General features: G+C 43.1%; 1 protein-coding gene across 4 annotated transcripts; it reads right to left on the minus strand.

Moving 5' to 3' along the window:
- Positions 1-1292: 1292 nt before the first annotated feature.
- Positions 1293-17037, minus strand: FAM118A (family with sequence similarity 118 member A). Of its 4 annotated transcripts, none has more exons than XM_027805559.2 (8): positions 16913-17037; positions 13474-13529; positions 12011-12263; positions 10528-10749; positions 9817-9945; positions 8780-9065; positions 5413-5445; positions 1293-3919 (listed from the first exon to the last, which is right to left on the minus strand). In XM_027805559.2, the coding sequence occupies exons 1-8, from the start codon at positions 16916-16918 to the stop codon at positions 3819-3821; spliced, it is 1086 nt and encodes a 361-aa protein (XP_027661360.1). In that variant the 5' UTR covers positions 16919-17037; the 3' UTR covers positions 1293-3818. The 4 variants fall into 4 exon arrangements, with proteins under 4 accessions (XP_027661360.1, XP_055568211.1, XP_055568212.1 ...); XM_055712236.1 differs by lacking the exon at positions 16913-17037 and adding an exon at positions 15846-15908; XM_055712237.1 differs by lacking the exon at positions 16913-17037 and adding an exon at positions 15559-15815.
- Between the last annotated feature and the right edge of the window lie 657 nt (positions 17038-17694).

A 17694-nucleotide genomic window follows, 5' to 3' on the forward strand; every position in this document is an offset into this window, starting at 1 on the left:
GGGATAGCCAGAGGTTGTCATTGAGGCACGTAAAAGCCTGCAAAGCTTTCTCTTCAAATGTTTTGGGGTTTGTTTGCCTTAAGATGAAGGATTACAGGTTCATTCACATCAGCACAGTATTACAAAGAATAAGCCTCTTGCTTTTCTTATGAAAAGTATTGCTGCATTTCCAGTGCGCTGTTTAGATGCATGCCATCACTGGTCAAGACCTTTACAATCTCTCTTCTATGTTGCAACTGCTTCTGTTTGCCTTTGCATAGGATTATTTCCTGTTTTTAAAATAAGATATTGGAATCTGTCCATTATCTTACTTGACACCCCTGAGACTTCGATCTTCCACTGCAACCTTACGAAAATACATCATAAGCTTTTGTAAAGTTATCTCTATAGGTGCGATGTAACCTAGAAAAATTTCACCTTTGAGGTAGTCTACCCACACGCAAGTGAAAAGAATAAAACAGGTGTGAGTCAGATGCCATATAGGTAGCAGCCCTAGGAAAAAAGTGTATTAGTTTGCAGTTGAGATTGTCATTATGTAGCTGTCCCAGTAAAGCCAAATTTATTTTGACAGCCATGCTTCATCTAAGAAGCAAAGTTAATGAAGTTGGTTACAGAACACAGTTTCAGGGAGCTTGAATCGCTTTCCTCTGGCTTGTGCTTCACCTCTGTATGCTGAAGAGCTTTATTTGGTTTGTGGTTGTTCCTAATAAAATTACATCTTCTTATGTTCATATACTGACTTCCTTTCACCCACCATGCTGCTTCTACATCTGCCTTGTAACATGCTGCTGATACTGTGCTTGCTGCACACGATGGATGATGTCAGCACGTGTGGGGTTACTGCAGGAGGAAGGAATGACATGCAGGCAGTAGGTAATGTGTTCCTGTAGGAACATATCAGTCACATAAATGTGCCCACCTGCACTGTAGACATCTTTATGAAATACTTAGGTTGTTGCTACACTTTGTTATAAAATTGTTTACTCTGAGTATCAGTCAGTTGTGAGGTGGCATCAGTCCCTTAATTCAGAATCCACTGACATATGTGGAAGTCATTAGTGTTAATGACAAACAGAAGAGCAGCCTCTAGTGCCTTTCAATGATCTTTGACCCACATCAGTCTATGTATTTCAAGTAGAGAAGGTTTGGTTTGAGGTTATTTCAACCATTTGATAGGAACACTTGGTTGAAATAAAAGAACAGCGTGAAGAATTGTGAAAGCTACACCTTTTAGCTACTATACAGGAATGGTATAGTTGGCTTTAAATATTTTATTAAAGTGTACACCATCATCAGAGATGTCCTATCACCTTTATTACACTACTTGAGCAAAATAAAATAATAAATAGCAAGTTTGTTTTCAGTTTTTATTATTATGATTATAAAAATATGAAGTAGAAAAAGAGCCCTCTACAATAGAATTGGCAAACATCATTTAACATGCCAATTTGTATGGTTAGTTCTTTCACAGCACTCTGGTAATAATTTGAACAGGGCCTTAAACTAGTTACTTGTCTGTTCCATTTATCTGTTAAGTGAACAAGTTGCAGGTTCTGTCCCTTTTGACTGTATTTTAAACCCCAAGGTAGCTTCAAGGCAGTCTCATCCCTAAGATGACTAAAATATATTTTTTGATGGGGGGGAGAAAAACAAAACTAGGCATTTCTACCTTCTTGCTGTGTATGCTAGGCATTAAAATAACCACTGCCTTACTCATCTGCTTTTCAGGATACAGATAAATGGCACTTGAGTCAGGGGAGGCTGTTGTACACGTTGCAGTTCAACAGTGTCTACAAAACTGAAGAATCACCAATGCTAGGTGTAAGTTGATTGTTGCCAAAGGGAGGGGATATGATTTCTTAATGTGGATCTGACTGCAGGCACAGGATAAGGTGTTACATAACTTCAGGGCTGGGCTTGAATAATTGCAGTAATCAGGGTCATAAATAGCTCATCTCATCTGATTAATTTTGCTACAGCTTGAAGCAACAATTTAAAGTGTTCTAAGCTGATAGATCAGCATCCAAAATAGCATGACTGATCACTTTTGAAAACAGCCAATTCATACTGACTAGAGAAGCAAATTTCAGAGGTTAGTCTTACAGATAATACTATGCCTGATGCTAAATGACTTAATGTTCAAAAGTGATGTATCATAAATAAGTTTCTCAAAGGAGAGGATATGTATGGTCTATGTTCAGGCTGGTGTTGCTATTGATTTTTACCTTTTAAAACACAGCTGAAACCATGAGAACTTCCACTTACGAGGTCCATAGCAATTATATCATATACTAAACTCCAGGTTTCCAGACTGGCAGTCATAAAAGACAACTGGATGTTTCCTTCTGGGGCTGAAGAGACAAAAGTCAGTGCGCAGGCATTGTTTAAGATTGCTTTCCTAAGTAAAACCTCCTCAGACCTTCACCTACTTCAAAACAGGGAGAGACTTCCACATCACAGAAACTCTACCCATCTTGGTAGTTACTAGTCTAGAAAGAAGCACGCACTTCACTTTTAAGCTTTTCACTTTGCACACATACATGCTGGAGAATAAGCCGAAATTGTTTTTGTGACACGGCCGTGAAGGGTTGATATACCACAATTCAGAGGGAAAGGTCATCTGATAGACCCATCGCTTCCACCCCCTGTAAAACCTAATTATAGTGTGATGTGATCTCAGAAGGTGCAACAGATCAAATCCACGAGGGAACGTAAGTAGAGAAGCCTGGCTGAAGCAGCCTTGTCCAGGACTGCCAGATAGGAATGTGCCGGCGTCAGGACAAGGAACAGTCCTGAACACGCTCCCCTGCAGACACTGAGGTGAGAGGCAGCTGACCAGAAAATCTCAGAATACCAGTGTTAGCAATTATGTCAGTTTAGTGCTGAGACAATTCAGTGGTAAGTGAAGTAGCAGCTCCTCAGAAAAAAACAACAGTTAATGCAGTGCCTAACCTTAATCACTCGAGTAGTTCCACTGAAGTCAAACTTACACACTAGAGATTGTCTACAGATACATAATTAGATATAACGGGGTTTAATTCTGCTGTGTTAAGACTATCCATTATCTTCTTTCAGAGATAACTGACAGCACATTCTATGATTTAAACATTTAAAATACTTCCATAGGAATACACTGCAAATAAGTCAGCAAGCTCCCATGTACACATGGTGCATCCTTTTCTCCCCAGGTGATCTCACGCCTTAACAGACTGACAAACAAAACCAAATACTTGTAGCTGAAGTGTAAAATCATCAGGTTACTGTGATGTGGGTTCTGGAAACATGAAACAACACTCCCTGTTCCTAACAGCTGAGGGAGCTGAAGCTGAAGCGTGCAAGCAGCCTTGTGCTGACAGACCCCTGAAAAGTTCAACCTCCAGCAGCCTAACTGCAGATCAGCTCGTGAGAAAAGAATACAACCCCCCTTCGTATTAAAGGCAACTAACAGGTAGTCACAGGTATGCCCAAAGCCATTTTTGACGGATTCAAACATCACCTCTGTTGCGGCTTCACCTCAGTAAGAGCTTGGTCCAACTGGCTTGAAGCACAGGCAGAGAAAACTTGTACCTGCTTCTATGTGACCCTGCATATACAGTTTTAGTAGTATGGAAATGCCTGCAGAGTGACTAGTACGACTCTCAAGCTTTACATACATTATAAATTTACAGCTCTAGAAAAGAAAAGGCTAAAATGCACAATTTTTGTTCCACTTAAAACCATGGAAATACTCGGCTCAAAACTTTCCAGGCAGCAGATGTAAAACACCTGCTGTTAAAAAGCTTCTGGGTTGGGTTTGGTGGGTTCTTTTTTCTCCCTCATTAAATAGTAGGGATATCATGATCTGACTGCTTGCTTCTCTTAGGAGAGTCACTGCCATTTTCTCCTAACTTCCTTTTAGCACAGTCCACACATGAAGTTCCTGTGGAGGCAGAAGCAGGGGGAAGAAATATTTTAATGTTGCTACATACGCGTGCTTTGTATACTTTTTATTACAAGCACCAAATACTAAGATAAACACAATTCTGGTTCACTGGGGTTCTTGTATTTTTTGGATTAATTTGGATAATTTGGATTCTGAATTGTAACACTAACGCTACTGAAAGTCTGCAACCACTTCAGCTCATCTCAAGCTCTTCCCCAGCACTAAGTTCTGGTGCTAACACATAAAACAGGAAGCAGCTAATTAATTACTAATTAATCTTTTGAAGAAAATAATTCTTCATTTTTGTGTGGTAATGCCTGTGGAGTTCACAGGTGAGACGCTGCTTTAAGAAGTCTGGATCCCTTATTCAGAGTTCTTGGTGTGAGCTGCCGGTGAAAGTATAAACAATATAACTGGGCTGTAAAAATGAACAGAAGGAAAACTCCTTCAAAAATCAGGACATCCATCCTGATGACACATTTAGATCATTCTTTTTATGGGGAATTACACAAATCTGTGTTAAGGAACAATTTTAATTTTTTTTTACTTGCTATGTATTCCAAAATACAAATCCAAAATTCCAAAATACAAAACGGGTACTAAAATTACTTGTAAGGAGGGCACTAAGAAGTTAGTAAAGGAGCTTTATGTGAAGTAGAACTGGAATAAGTTGTGCTCAAGTTTTTGTTTTCTTCTCCATTGATGCCTAATTATACTTTACTGAAAAGGGGATTTATTAGCTTGTCTGCAAGACAGATAAGCTTAAAATCTAGTTGGAATCACAAGAAGTAATCTCTGACTTTAGGCCTGCCCACAAGTATCTTGGATAAGTGTGTATTTTTTGATTGTGACAAAGTGGGGGTTCTTCATCTCCTGCAATGCCAAAGACCCTCACGTGCAATAATGAAATGATACTTCTATAGGATTTTGATGGTATTTGCAGCAGCAGCACAAATATCTTAGAAGTGTAATCTTTTTCACTTCAAGCTTTGTTTCAAAGGGAAGTTTTGCTATTTTACACCATAAATCGGAATGTACTATTGCTCTGCTTACTCACAGAAGTATCACAAAGATACCTGAACAATGCTTAGCCAAAGTCACCTTCAGTACTACAAGTTTAAGCCTGAGATTCACTTTTCTATACCTTCTTAAGGAAGACATTCAAAATAGTCAGACAAACATCTGGAAATGTAGGCCAAAACCTCATGGCCTCATAATCTTTAAATACTCTGATCAGCGTTAATAATTTTTTTATATACATTTACTGTAGCTTTTCCATTCTATCATTTATCATTTTATTGACAGCTGAAATCCAGCAGTTACCTGCTAATATGTAGAAAGAAAGAAAGAGGGTAAGAAGAGAATCTGTTTAGCAGACTTCCAGAGCTAAATCAGAGTGCTGCACATTAATCATTTAATGGCTTTGTAAATAAAAGACTTTATCTCTGATACATTATGGAATGTTCTGTGAAAATAAGAACACTACTTACCCAACAGTGTTGTGCTGTCCACTCGATCAGCATCTAGGGAAGTATAAGAGACACCAACAGCACAAGTTAGCATTCAGAAAGTTTTCATACTTTCATGCAACATGCCAAAACAGCAAGGTTGTATTTAGAGTCACAGAATCGTTTGGGTTGGAAGGGACCTTAAAGATCCTCTAGTTCCACCCACCCTGCCACGGGCAGGGACACCTCCCACTAGACCAGGTTGCTCAGAGCCCCATCCAGCCTGGCCTTGAACGCTTCCAGGGATGGGACACCCACAGCCTCTCTTGGGAAACCTATTCCAGTGCCTCACCATCCTCACAGCAATGAATTTTTCCCTTGCATAACCTCTTTTCAGTTTAAAACTGCCCCCTCGCCCCATGACTACACCCCCTGATAAAAAGCCCCTCTCCAGCTTTCCTGTAGGCCCCCTTCAGGCACTGGAAGGCCGCTGTAAGGTCTCCCCAGAGCCTTCTCTTCTCCGGGCTGAACAACCCCAACTCTCTCAGCCTGTCTTCACAGAAGAGGTGCTCCAGCCCTCTGGTCATTTTTGTGGCCCTCCCCTGGACGCACTGCAACAGGTCCATGTCCTTATGCTGGGGCCCCAGAGCTGAACACAGTACTACAAGTGGGGAAGTGGGGTCTCATGAGGGGGAGAATTGCCTTCCTTGACCTGCTGGCCACACTTCTTTTGCTGCAGCCCAGGACACAGCCGGCTTTCTGGGCTGCAAGCACACATGGTCAGGCCACGCTCAGGTGCTCATTCACCAACACCCCAAGTCTTTCTCCTCAGGGCCGCTCTCAGTCCACTCATCATTCAGCCTGTATTGGTGCTTGGGATCGCCCCGATCCATGTGCAGGACCTTGCACTTGGCCTTGTTGAACTTCCTAAGGTTCGCAGGGGCCCACCTTTCAAGCCTGTCAGGGTCCCTCTGGATGGCATCCCTTCCCTCCAGCGTGTCGACCACACCACTCAGCTTGGTGTCATTGGCAGACTTGCCAAGGGTGCATTCAACCCCACTGTTCATGTCACCAACAAAAATGGTAAATAATACTGGTCCCAATATGGACCCCTGAGCAACACCATTTATCACTGGTCTTCACCAGACACCAAGCTGTTGACCATAACTCTTGGAGTGTGACCACCCAGCCAACTCCTTATCCACCACGGGGTCCACCCATCAAATCTGTGTCTGTCCAGTTTAGAGACGAGGATGTCGTGCAGGGCACTGACAAATGCTTTGCTCAAGTCCAGGTAGATCAGTCATTCACTCTTCCCTCATCCACCAATGCTGTGACCCTGTTGGAGGCGGCCACCAAATTAGTCAGGCACAATCTGCCTTTAGTTGAAGCCATGCAGGCTGTCAGCAATCACCTCCAGGAGGATCTGCTCCATGATCTTCCTCAGCATGAAGGTGAGACTGACCAGCCTGTAGTTTCCCAGGTCTTCCTTAAGAATAGGGGTTATGTTCCTCTTTTCCAGTCACTGGCAACTTTCCCAGTCTGCCATGACTTTTCAAACACAATGGATAGTGCCACTTCATCTGCTTCATCTGTAGACTGAGAATTCTACCAGGGCATGATTGCTGCAGCTCAGGCAGCAGCTCTTGACCTTTCCACTACTGAGCCACAGGTCCAGCAGCGCCTCTCCTCCGGCTGGGCCCTCCAGCGCCTGTACTAGCTGCCCTCAATGCACTCAGTAAACTGCTTGCAGTTTTCTGTGCTGCTTTTCCAGCAGACTGTCCGGGCGGCTGAGGTACCCTATCGGGATCAGGGCCTGCATTTTTCATTTTTTTTCATATAAACCTTTTAACAAACTTCTGCTATTTTTAAAAGACTGTGTAAATAAGCATAAAAAAAATGAAATCTGACAATTTGGCAACGTAGACAACAGTAACACACATTTGAAAAGAGTTTTGTTTGGGATTTTGACTGAGATCAACAAGATTTTGAAGTCAGAGTAAGGTCCCTCTTCTTGCAAGTGTTATGCCAGCCAGTAATCCCACTGAGTAAGAAGGGGAGCATTATAGTCTGACTTTGCAGTCATTTCCATTTAAAACTTACATAAATATATCTCCCACTCTGTTTTAATATCAAGGTCTGCTCTGCAGTAAGTTGGATACTCCAGACTCAACAGGCTGTAGACACCGTGCAGACTATTAAAAGTACATCCATCACATCCATCAACAGTGGTGTGCCAAAGAACAAATTAGAAAGCTGAGGCTTGTTCAGTGTCTGAAACTGCACCCCAACTTACTTTTACTTGTCTGCAGACAAACTTCCCAAAACCCAGATGCTGTGCTAAATATTTTTTCTAGCCTTCATGGAATGAAAAATCTAATCCAGTCTAAATGCAATATTCATCCAGATAATTCAGGCATACAACTGCAATTCTCTTTTAGGGAGGGGGCAAGGGGAAGGTTCCTGCTATGCACCACTTGGGAGTCATTTCAGACAAAACAGTTTCACTGACATCGTAAGCCAAAGAGCTGTGAAACAGTATTCTTCCCAAGGTCATTTAGTTATTTTCCTCAGTCCTCCGGATAAGCCACAGGAGAACCGTCCTTGTTTGGAAAACGTTAACGAAATCTCTCTCCTTTAAATATAGTTGTTATTTTTCCCTGGTTTTGTATTAAAAGCTCTTCATTGTTACAGCTAAGGAATTTTACTAGCTAAGAGACAACAGGATGGAAGGGAGCAGGGAGGGGAAGCACACAGATGGACCTAGTTAGTAAAGTTTAGCTCCCTGTCAACGCAGGAGCTTCAGCAAACCTACTGGGTTACTTCCCATTTTGGCATTAAAACACCTTGTACAGAATGCCAGTCCCTGTCACAAATTGAGTATTATTCCACAGCCTCTTCTGTTGTCACAAAACATTACGCTCACACTCAGGTTTTCTCCCCTGTAGCCTTAACTGTGTTAAGCCAAACACTAGTGGGTGTACTGATTTAATTTCCCATTCTGTGCTTAACCAGATATCGTGGCTCAACAAGCTTATCCCACCAGATAACTCCTTCAATTCTTTTAGTCTCTTTTACTTAAGTGTCATATTTCATATAATGTAGTAATACACTGGAGTAGTTCACGCCAAAAAATTACACAAAGTAAACATCTTAGTCAAATGCTAACAAAACGACAAATTCCCAATTACAAATCAAATTTGCAAGAATCCACAGATCTTATGGAAAGAAATCTGGTTGCAATTTTGTCATGTGTTCAACTCTGCACACCACTCATAAGCAAAGATGCTGCACAGGCCTGCTGCTTGGTACACGTAAGGTCAACACCTCAGACCAGCTGCTGATTGCTCAGACATGACGTCCTGCTATGAACCTACTCAAAGTTTTCTTATTAAAGAGGACACATTACCTGGACTTCTCTGCTTGCAGATTTGAGCAGTCAGATCTTGTACATACTCTGGGAATTGTTTAAAGCAGTCCCCATAGGACACTACTTTTATTCCGTGCAGCAGCATATCTGCCTGGAGCTTGAAAAAGTGGTCTTCATTTTCTTTAAGCACCAACATATAATGTTCTAAATCTACTTTGTTCTTTACTGTATAAAGAAAAAGAGCTTGGAATATCTGATCACGCAGGGTCTCTCCACAGCCCAAAAACAAAAAAGACTTGGTTCGATACAAATTTTGAAGGACTTCCTGTTAACAAACACACGAGAGCTCCATTTACTTCATTAGTCAAAAGGTCAAGGTCAGAACTTTTAAAGTACGTCAGACTTAAAAGGAGAAGCAGAACAGACATCACTATTGAACTGAACTAAGCATATCATTTAGAATCAGGGCAAACTGACCTTTCATAAGCACCGTTTCTACAAAAAAAATTATATTCAAAATCAAAGTTACCATACAAAAATCAAGTACACACATAAGTATTTCCAGTAAGGACATTTTAAATTAAAAGAATTATGATGACAGAATATAAGGCTCCTGTTAGGTCAATCTGTAAATAAGGAAAATTAATATTCTTGACCAAACGTTTGAGTTCTTAAAATACCTAAAATATGACATTAAGTCCAAGATCCAGAACTGGTAACAGCTCAAGCCCATAAAAATATAAATAATTCATCTAAGCAATCAGGCGGTGATGAATCCTTATTCTGGCTTCTCATATTTTGGGGTTAATGTTTTTTTCATCAGATAAATAAAAAGAACTCCAAAACCATGACATACAGATGAGGATTTTGATTGCGATTTACGAAGAAGCAGTATACAAGAGCATACACTGCCCTAGCAGCATAGCTGGCTTTCTCAATAATAGTGCCATTTTTCTGGGCCCCAATTATTTAATCTATGTGATCTAGCAAAACCCTAGCCTTAGGTAATGTGCATGCAGTGACTGCAATAAAATAGTTTGGCAAAACATAGTAAAAATTTTAAAGATCACACGAACCATAACTTCAGGATCTTGAGTAACATCTTTATATCCCGAGGGATCTAGCACCATTCCACAGGGATCTGTATATAAGCCATGAATGTGAAGAACTCCATATTTTATATGACCTCTTGCCCACTGAAGAACCTAAAGCAAATTATGCAAGTTACATTTTTTTGTTATACTACAATAACAGAGATTCGGCAAAACTACACAGCTGTCCAAACTGACACAACCACTTAAAGCAGAAATAAACTCTTTTGCACTTTTCTGCAGCAAAAGATGCTTTTAATTACTGATTACACAGCTTACGCTAAATTGCTGATACTGAAGATATCACTGGCTTTTTGGTCTAAACAAGCATTCAGCCAAGAAGCAAGTTCCAGCAATGCTGACAGAAGAGATAGGAACAGCAAAATAACTACCAGGTAGATGTAATAGTATTTGTGATTGTAACAATTACTTCACATAAATAAGTTGGGGGGGGGGGGGGAGGGTCTGGGGGGGCAAGGGAGGGATTGGTTGGTAAATGCGTCACTGAAACTCACTTCGGTAACTGTTACCAGATTATTCAGAATAAAAAGACACATAAAATAAACGTCTGTGCATCTACTTGTTAGCTTACAGACATGCTAAGAAGTTTTAACCTTGACACTTTTAAACAGGAAAACATCTTTCAGTGAAGCTTAAAAGCCGGTAAGTCAAAAAAATTTACTGCTCTCATCATACCTTATCCTTATCTTTCAAATCTAAAGATTCCATAGGTTTACCCTGTTGCTGACCAAATATTTCAAGTAAATTATCATAATTTGTAGTCAGAACCATTGTGCCTCTCTCCATGAGTCTCAGGATCGATTGCAGAACAACAGGATTCTGAATGTGTTGTTCTAAATTATCAAACACCTCCATTAAACAATCCTGGAAGAAGTTGGGCTTCATATCCCCAGTACGCTGAAGAAAGAAAAACACGAACACTTTGTAAGGACCGTGTGCACCACTTTAACTGCCTCCAACAGAAAACCCACATCATTTGCCTACTTAATGCCAAAGCATTTCTTTACAAGAGGGTTTACACAGTATACCAAGCATAAAGGTCTGAATGTACAAAACCATCAAAACCGGTCTCAAATTATTCAAGTGCTCTTGCCTCCACAATGTAGCTCAAAATAAGTTTCCATGAGAAAACCAAACCACTGTCGTACAGCTACAGTAAACCAAAAATTTTTGCTACAGTTAAAATCTCACTCATCACTTCTAAACATGAATGTACGTTTTCCTAAAAGCGTAGGCTGCATTTGCCCGGAGATTCTGCCAAGACTGACTGGAACATGTTACAGTTCTATAAAATATACCAGCTTCCTATTCAATAAATTGTATTACACAGAGAAAAAAAAAGTCTGTTTTATAACCCCCATATCGTCACTGGCCTAACTACATACCGAGAAAGGTGAGGTTTCTATGCTTTTACTGAAGCATACACTTACTGAAAATCAGTTGGTGTACTAAAATTATTCCCCGGATTCAGAGCCTGGGATATACTAAAGGGTTGTAGGTTTTTTTTCTTTTATTTTCTTTTTCCCCCACTCCTTCCGGGTTGAGAAAAATGTATTAATCATTAAATCTGCTACAAAGCCTAACCATACATGCAGACTCCTGCCAAGAGAGGCTATTATTACATTTTGCCTGTAGAGAAGCTCACCACGTGTTGCAAAACGTTCAACACATCCCACAACTTAGCAGTAAGTATGTCACCCTAATTATTTCAACCAGAAGACCTGGCAAACCTATTAACACAATCTGAAAATCTCTGGAACCTAAGATGAGCGGCTGAGAAATTGGGTATGTACAGACTGTCTTCAGTGAAGTGTGACCTGCAGTGGTGATGAACTCTGCGTGATCCCAGGATATCAGTAGGGTCACCTCTACCTGTGTTTTCAGGGTACCTCTAGTTTTAGCCAGCAGAGCTATAAATTCCTCTTTCAGTTCCAAGAAACATGCTCAGGACTCTTGCTTGCATTAATTATGACAAAAACTTACACTAAAAATGAAGCATTTTTTAGCCTCTCCAAAATGTACAGCATACTATACAATTACCATCAACATTTCAATTTTTACCAGAAAAATCCCAAGCTAGAAAGCTGAAAAGAATTTTTGTTGATAACAAAAGTATATAATGATGTTAGAAATTAACAGACATTATAAACATACTCACTGGTGACATTTTCCTGATGAGATCATGTGCAACCACAAGCAGGTCTCTGTCTTTGATTACTTTTTTACGAAATTCAGCAACATCTCCTGGATGAAGCACCTCCAGCTGTTCAGCTGCTTCAATTACAGCCTCAATGCAGCTTCTCCAGGAGCACAGCGCTGGGATCCCTGGGGCTACTGCAGCACTTACCCCAGTTCCAATTACAAGAAGAAGGTCCCGAGGCTGTTTTCGTATTAGACTTTTTAAGAATTTTCTATAAAATAGAAAACAAAAATCTTCATTGTTTACAGCGCATTTTCTAACTTGCCTGAAGAGCTCATGACTGACTCAGGAAGCCCAGATGAGCTGTCAGTGCTTGTGCAAAATACACGGAACCAAGTTCTCCATTTCTACGGAGAAGAATGGTATTGGCCGCAGTTCACAGCCTTCCCCAAAGTGACAATATACTTTAAGTCTTTTTGCCATTTTAGACAAGTGCACATAATTAATTTAAGCCAAAAACCAGCAACAACTTCAAATCACTTAATAGATCAAAATCAACAATCACCAATTTTCAGTTCACTGGGCTAGCCAAACACCAGCTCAAATGAAATTTTACGAAAAGCAGTCAAAGGACTATTCAATGATTTACCTAATACATATTATGTCTGATAGAAAGTAAGTAGAACTATTTCAAGGGGACAAGTTACAATATTTCAAAGAAACAAATTTTCGGTTTTCTGGGAAAAAAAGCAGTATCTTTTATTGTCATTTATTCGCACTTTAGGATACATGAACGTAAGAACAGTCATACTTATTCAGATCAAGGGCTCATCTAGCCCACTATTCAGATGTTACTAACCACAAATTACTCTCAAAGGCATGTTCGGTTTTGTATCAGTATTTGCTGTGCCAGCCAGCACTAGAAACTGTAGAGCAAGTCTGGCTTTCATGATTACATTGCAAAGAAGCAAAAACACATTTAAACCATACAGTGAAATCACTATACACAAACAAGGCCTTCAGTAATACAGAACCTTAGAATTCCCTTGACTTTCAAAACTACCTATACAGACTTTTAATTCCTGTTAATCTGGTAACACGGATGCTTAACACCTCTTATTTCACAATCATCACAATCTACCTAGCTAAAACTATAATGTTTAACTAGAAATGGCCTCAGGCAAAGCAATTAATAAACATGTAGATAAGATTGCTGGCTAATGCCTACAGATAACACTTTGCTGATAGTCCCCCATGCCTTCCCGCTATATTCAGCACAAATTGTTTCCCCTCAGCAAGTGTACTATTTATTCCTCACAAACAACCTGACTGGGTATGAAGCACTCGGTCAGCAGATGAAATGATCCCAGAAACTAGTTTAAGTTTTCAAGCATTATGTTGTCCTCGTACACAATCTCCAGTCACGTACTTGCACTGTATTTACAGATTTTCATTAAGAGATGGTTTGCAACACAAGTTACCTGGATTTCTGCTCACTTCTGATTGTTGATCGTTCTGATGAATCCATCTCTGAGCCCTAAGTAAAACAAAATGGAAAATAATTCTTAGTGCTTCTACCTTAGAAAAGGCCAAAATTAAAACCAGATGTACTATTGTTAGCATTTTCTATTTATTCTTACCCAAGTATTTTAAAATCAAGACTCCGTATGTCCCTTCCCAGTTAAGCAACACACCGACAGAAACAAAGCTGACACAGTGTGTGTGTAAACCTGCCGCAACTCCATTTAAGCTCAGTCATTGACATTTTAAGGCTAACGGAGATATGGCTATTCATGCAGCTGAAATATACTTGTGTCTAAATTCAAGATAAAATTTATCATACTCACTGAAATGTTAATTCATTTCAAGTAAATGAATGTATTGCTTGAGGTTTTTTTCATAATAATCAGTTGTGGAAACCAGACTTCTGCAACACATAACAATCATGAGGGACCCTGGTTACTCTACCAGGCCATATAACATGAAAGAAATTTTTTCCCCCCTCAGTGAGTATTTTAAATAAAAACTTATTTCTATATCATCTATATTGTATTATATCTAAAGCATACAAAGAACTGCATCTTGGCAAAAGAATTTGCCTACAATATCATCACTTAGAAATACCCAAGTTTCGTTACATTAATTCTTGGTTTTGTTTTTATAAGCACGTATTTTTTGTTTGGCTTCAAAACTTAGTTCATGGTTGTGGAGACTGCAGACCCTAATCCCTCAAATAAGCAAAATAAGCATTCTGACAGACCTTAGGGCTCACGAGGCAACTTGTCAGCATCCAGGTTCACATGCTGGCAGCTAATTTGGAAGCAAGAGGCCTAAGTTTGGAGATCATTTGATGGGAAGAGGGTGGGGTGGGGTGTGAACCCACCAAAGAAAAGAGCAAAACAAAAAAACCCCACCCTTGGATAAAGGGACATCAGCACTTCTGGGGAAAACACATGCCTCTCTTCTGCAAATGCACCCAGGGTGTCTTTTCAAGTGGAAAAACCTTTTCTTCTTGTAATACTTATTTTCTCCACGTCCCTTCCTTCGCTGACAGTATCCTACAAAGATGCTGCACTATCATCTGAAGGATTTTAACACAGTCAAAATTCAGATTAACCTATCTAAAGCAAAATGTTTAAAAATCGATAGAGAACAAGGCTCCTTTATATATGGAAAAGTTAAGAGTTCATAATGTAAAAACAGACGAAGGAAGTTCAATTTATTCTGAAAAAGACTTTTATTACCTTACAGCCCCACCCAAGGAACTATTTAGGAAAGAACCCCCAAGAAAGTTTTGGTAATTACCAAAATGGTAATTATAAAAGTTACCAAATTTGGTAAGCTACCAAAATTCATAAGCATCTCACCACAGGATGCTGTCGGTACCAGCATTTTAGACCTCATTGTTTCCTTTTACCCCTTCAAGTTGCTTCCTGGAAGCAGCAGCTGAACGGCTGCGGACCACGGAGTTCGCATCTCCGCGTGCCTCCGAGCCCCGAGTAACCGTGCCCAGTCCTGAACATCCTCCTATTAGGTGTAACACACACTCCTCCCATGAGCACACCTGGAAGACCCGAGGCCCTGGGCACCAGCACTCGGGCGGCGCATGGGGTCGGGACAGCCCGGCGCTCGGGGCCGCGGTGCGGCTGCTGCCCGGCGGGTCCCGCAGCCCCGCAGCGGCGCTGGGTCCCCACCGCCAACGCGAGGGGGGCTCGGCACAGCGAACGCGCCTCTCCTCCCTTCCTCCTGCTTGAGAAGCAAGTTCTGTTCGAGGCTCTACCCACGGAACAGGAGCTCTAGCCGCTGGCACGGCCCGTCAGCGGCGTGACCGAGCCGAACGGCTGTCCCAGGCAGTTTAATGTAGGAAAACCGCTACCGGGCAGCGGCCGCCGCTTTCCCCGCCCCGTGCCGGCCGCTTCTCCCGGGGAAAAGCCGGTGACGCTGCGCAGGGCGGCAGCTTCTCCTGCGTTATTCGCCGCCCCCCTCCGGTAACCCGCCGGCGCCACTGGGCGCAGCGAGCGGGCACGGCTAGAGCCGGCGGCACTGCCCCCCTTCCTCCTCCTCACCTGCGGGCGCAGGGAAGCCGCTCCCCGGCGGCGCTGCCGGCCTGCCCTGCGCCGGAGGGGCGGGAGGCCCCGCAGCTGCCCGGGACACGGCGCCCCGCGCGGCCACGGCCACCGGCAGCCGGAGCGGCGGCTCGGCCCGGCGGCGCACACCCACCCCCGCTCTACCAGCCGCGCCGAGCCCCGCGGCCGCCATCCCCTACCCCGCCGGGCCCGGCTCCTCGCCCCGGGGCGGGCGGCTCCGCAGGCGGCGCCAGACCCGGTGCCCCCCGCCCCGCCGGCGCCGTTACCTCTGGGAGCGGCCGCGTGTGCCCCGCCCGCCGCGCTCCCCAGGGCGGGGCCGGCGGCACGAGCCCCCGCCACTCCCTCCCCAAAGCTTTCCCCGCCGGCTGGAAACAGCCGCCCCAGGAGCAAGATTCCGCCCGAGAACGGTTCCCGGCTGGCACCGGCGGCAGCCCCGCGGGGAAATCCGCTCGGGGAACGCGAACCGCCGGGCTCGGAGCTGCCGGGGCCGGGTGGCAGCGGCGCGGGCGGGTCTGCACCCCCGGCAGGCGCGGCGGTGCCAGGCGGGACGGTGCGCGCCTCGGCCGGGGCGGGAAGGGCGGCGGGCAGCGCCCGGGCGCCCTTGGAAGCCCCCGAGACCCTTCGGAGGCGAAAGCCCGAACGAGCAGGGCGCCCGGCACGGAGGAAGGGTCGGTTTTCACGTCCAGGAGACTGGGAGCCCCTACACGTGAAGATTAACGGGGCCTGCGCTATGAAAACTTGCAGATGGCAGAAGAATTGGAAATAACATAGAAATATATAGGAACACAGACAAGTCTTAGGGTGAGGAGAAAGCGAAGCAAACCGCAGAAAGGGACGGTAGCGCTGGTACCCCTCGCGGCTCCGCCGGGGCCGGGCGGGGGGGGGCAGGGGCTGCCCGCAGCGGTACCGCACCGCCGGGCACTCCCGCACCGCCGGTACCCAGCGCTCCCCTCCTCTGCGGGGTGTTTGGGGGTTTTGTTTCGTGGTTTTTAGGGGTTTCCGTTTTTGTTCACCCACCCCGGTTTTAATCTCTTAAAGCCAAAGCCTAAAAACTGAAGGGCCCTTCACCATGGTTCATTAAGGCATTTCATTAACAAACAACACTCAGTTCAGCCCCGCCGTGTTTTCTAACAGCAGCGTCCCACTTTGTTTGCAACGCTGGGGGTATCAGGTGTGTAAAAGCTGCTCCTTCTGCCTAAGGATACTGTTGCAGAACTGTACCCCCAAATTCCAGTTGCAAAACTGTCTTGAAAATGCATCATTCTCCAATTTTAAGCTTTTAAACCTACCCATGGTACCATTTTACAGACTTTTGAAGACTTGAAGTACTTACTGGCATAAGCTTCCCAAACACAGGTCCAAAAAGATTTTGTTTCTCTGGTCAGTCACTTCTGTTGTTTTGGGGCACACGCAGGATTCACAGGTCTTGCATGCCTATACGATAGATTTGACTGTTCTCTTTTGTTTGTTAAATGTCGCTTTAGGAAGTATTTTGGTCAGGATGGCTGGTTTTGCAGATGAAACATTAAGCCACTGTTTTTACTCCATATCTGATGTTACTTTTGGCAAGAATAGTTGTGTCGACTGCACCGACTTCACTAACTCAGTTTGCATAAGAACACTGTGTCCTTGTGAACTTTCTGTGTACTATTCCCTGAGCATCACTTCTCACTTTGTAATTTTTTTTTTATATTACCTTGCAGTGTCCCTAGACAGGCTTAACAAGTATTTGGAGAATCATAGTGATAAGAAAGATTGAGGAGAGGATCAGAGAGAACAGGAAGGGAGAAGTCAGAATGTAACTACAGTCTCACCTGAAAACTGGAGTTCGATAGAGTTAGAGAAACTCTGCGATGCTTCTAGCTCTTTGCCTTTCACACTTCACTACTGCCTGTCAGTCAGCAAGGTATTTTAACATGCTGGTATTTAGGGTTCAGTAAACCTGAAGGTCAAAGATCTTGTGTTTTAAAAGAATCCGGTGAGATTCTTCTCCCTAATCCCCACTAACTGTGTGTGAAATCCAGCTTGGAATGCCATTTGACACTGCCTTGTAATAGTGTTGGAATGTATTACTAAATAACTTGCTGAATATCTTAGAATATTTTGTCAGCTGTA

Source organism: Falco cherrug, chromosome 5 (assembly GCF_023634085.1).
Source record: "Falco cherrug isolate bFalChe1 chromosome 5, bFalChe1.pri, whole genome shotgun sequence".
Classification (NCBI taxonomy): domain Eukaryota; kingdom Metazoa; phylum Chordata; class Aves; order Falconiformes; family Falconidae; genus Falco; species Falco cherrug.

Bases quoted from the DNA above. Each gene is read 5' to 3' on its own strand.
- FAM118A (XM_005439259.4), bottom strand. From the start codon at position 14,282: ATGCTGACAAGTTGCCTCGTGAGCCCTAAG. The intron at 12,264-13,473 runs GTAACTTGTGTT...TCTATTTTATAG, and splicing joins AGAAGTGAGCAGAAATCCAG to AAAATTCTTAAAAAGTCTAA. The intron at 10,750-12,010 runs GTGAGTATGTTT...TTCTTTCTTCAG, and splicing joins TCATCAGGAAAATGTCACCA to CGTACTGGGGATATGAAGCC.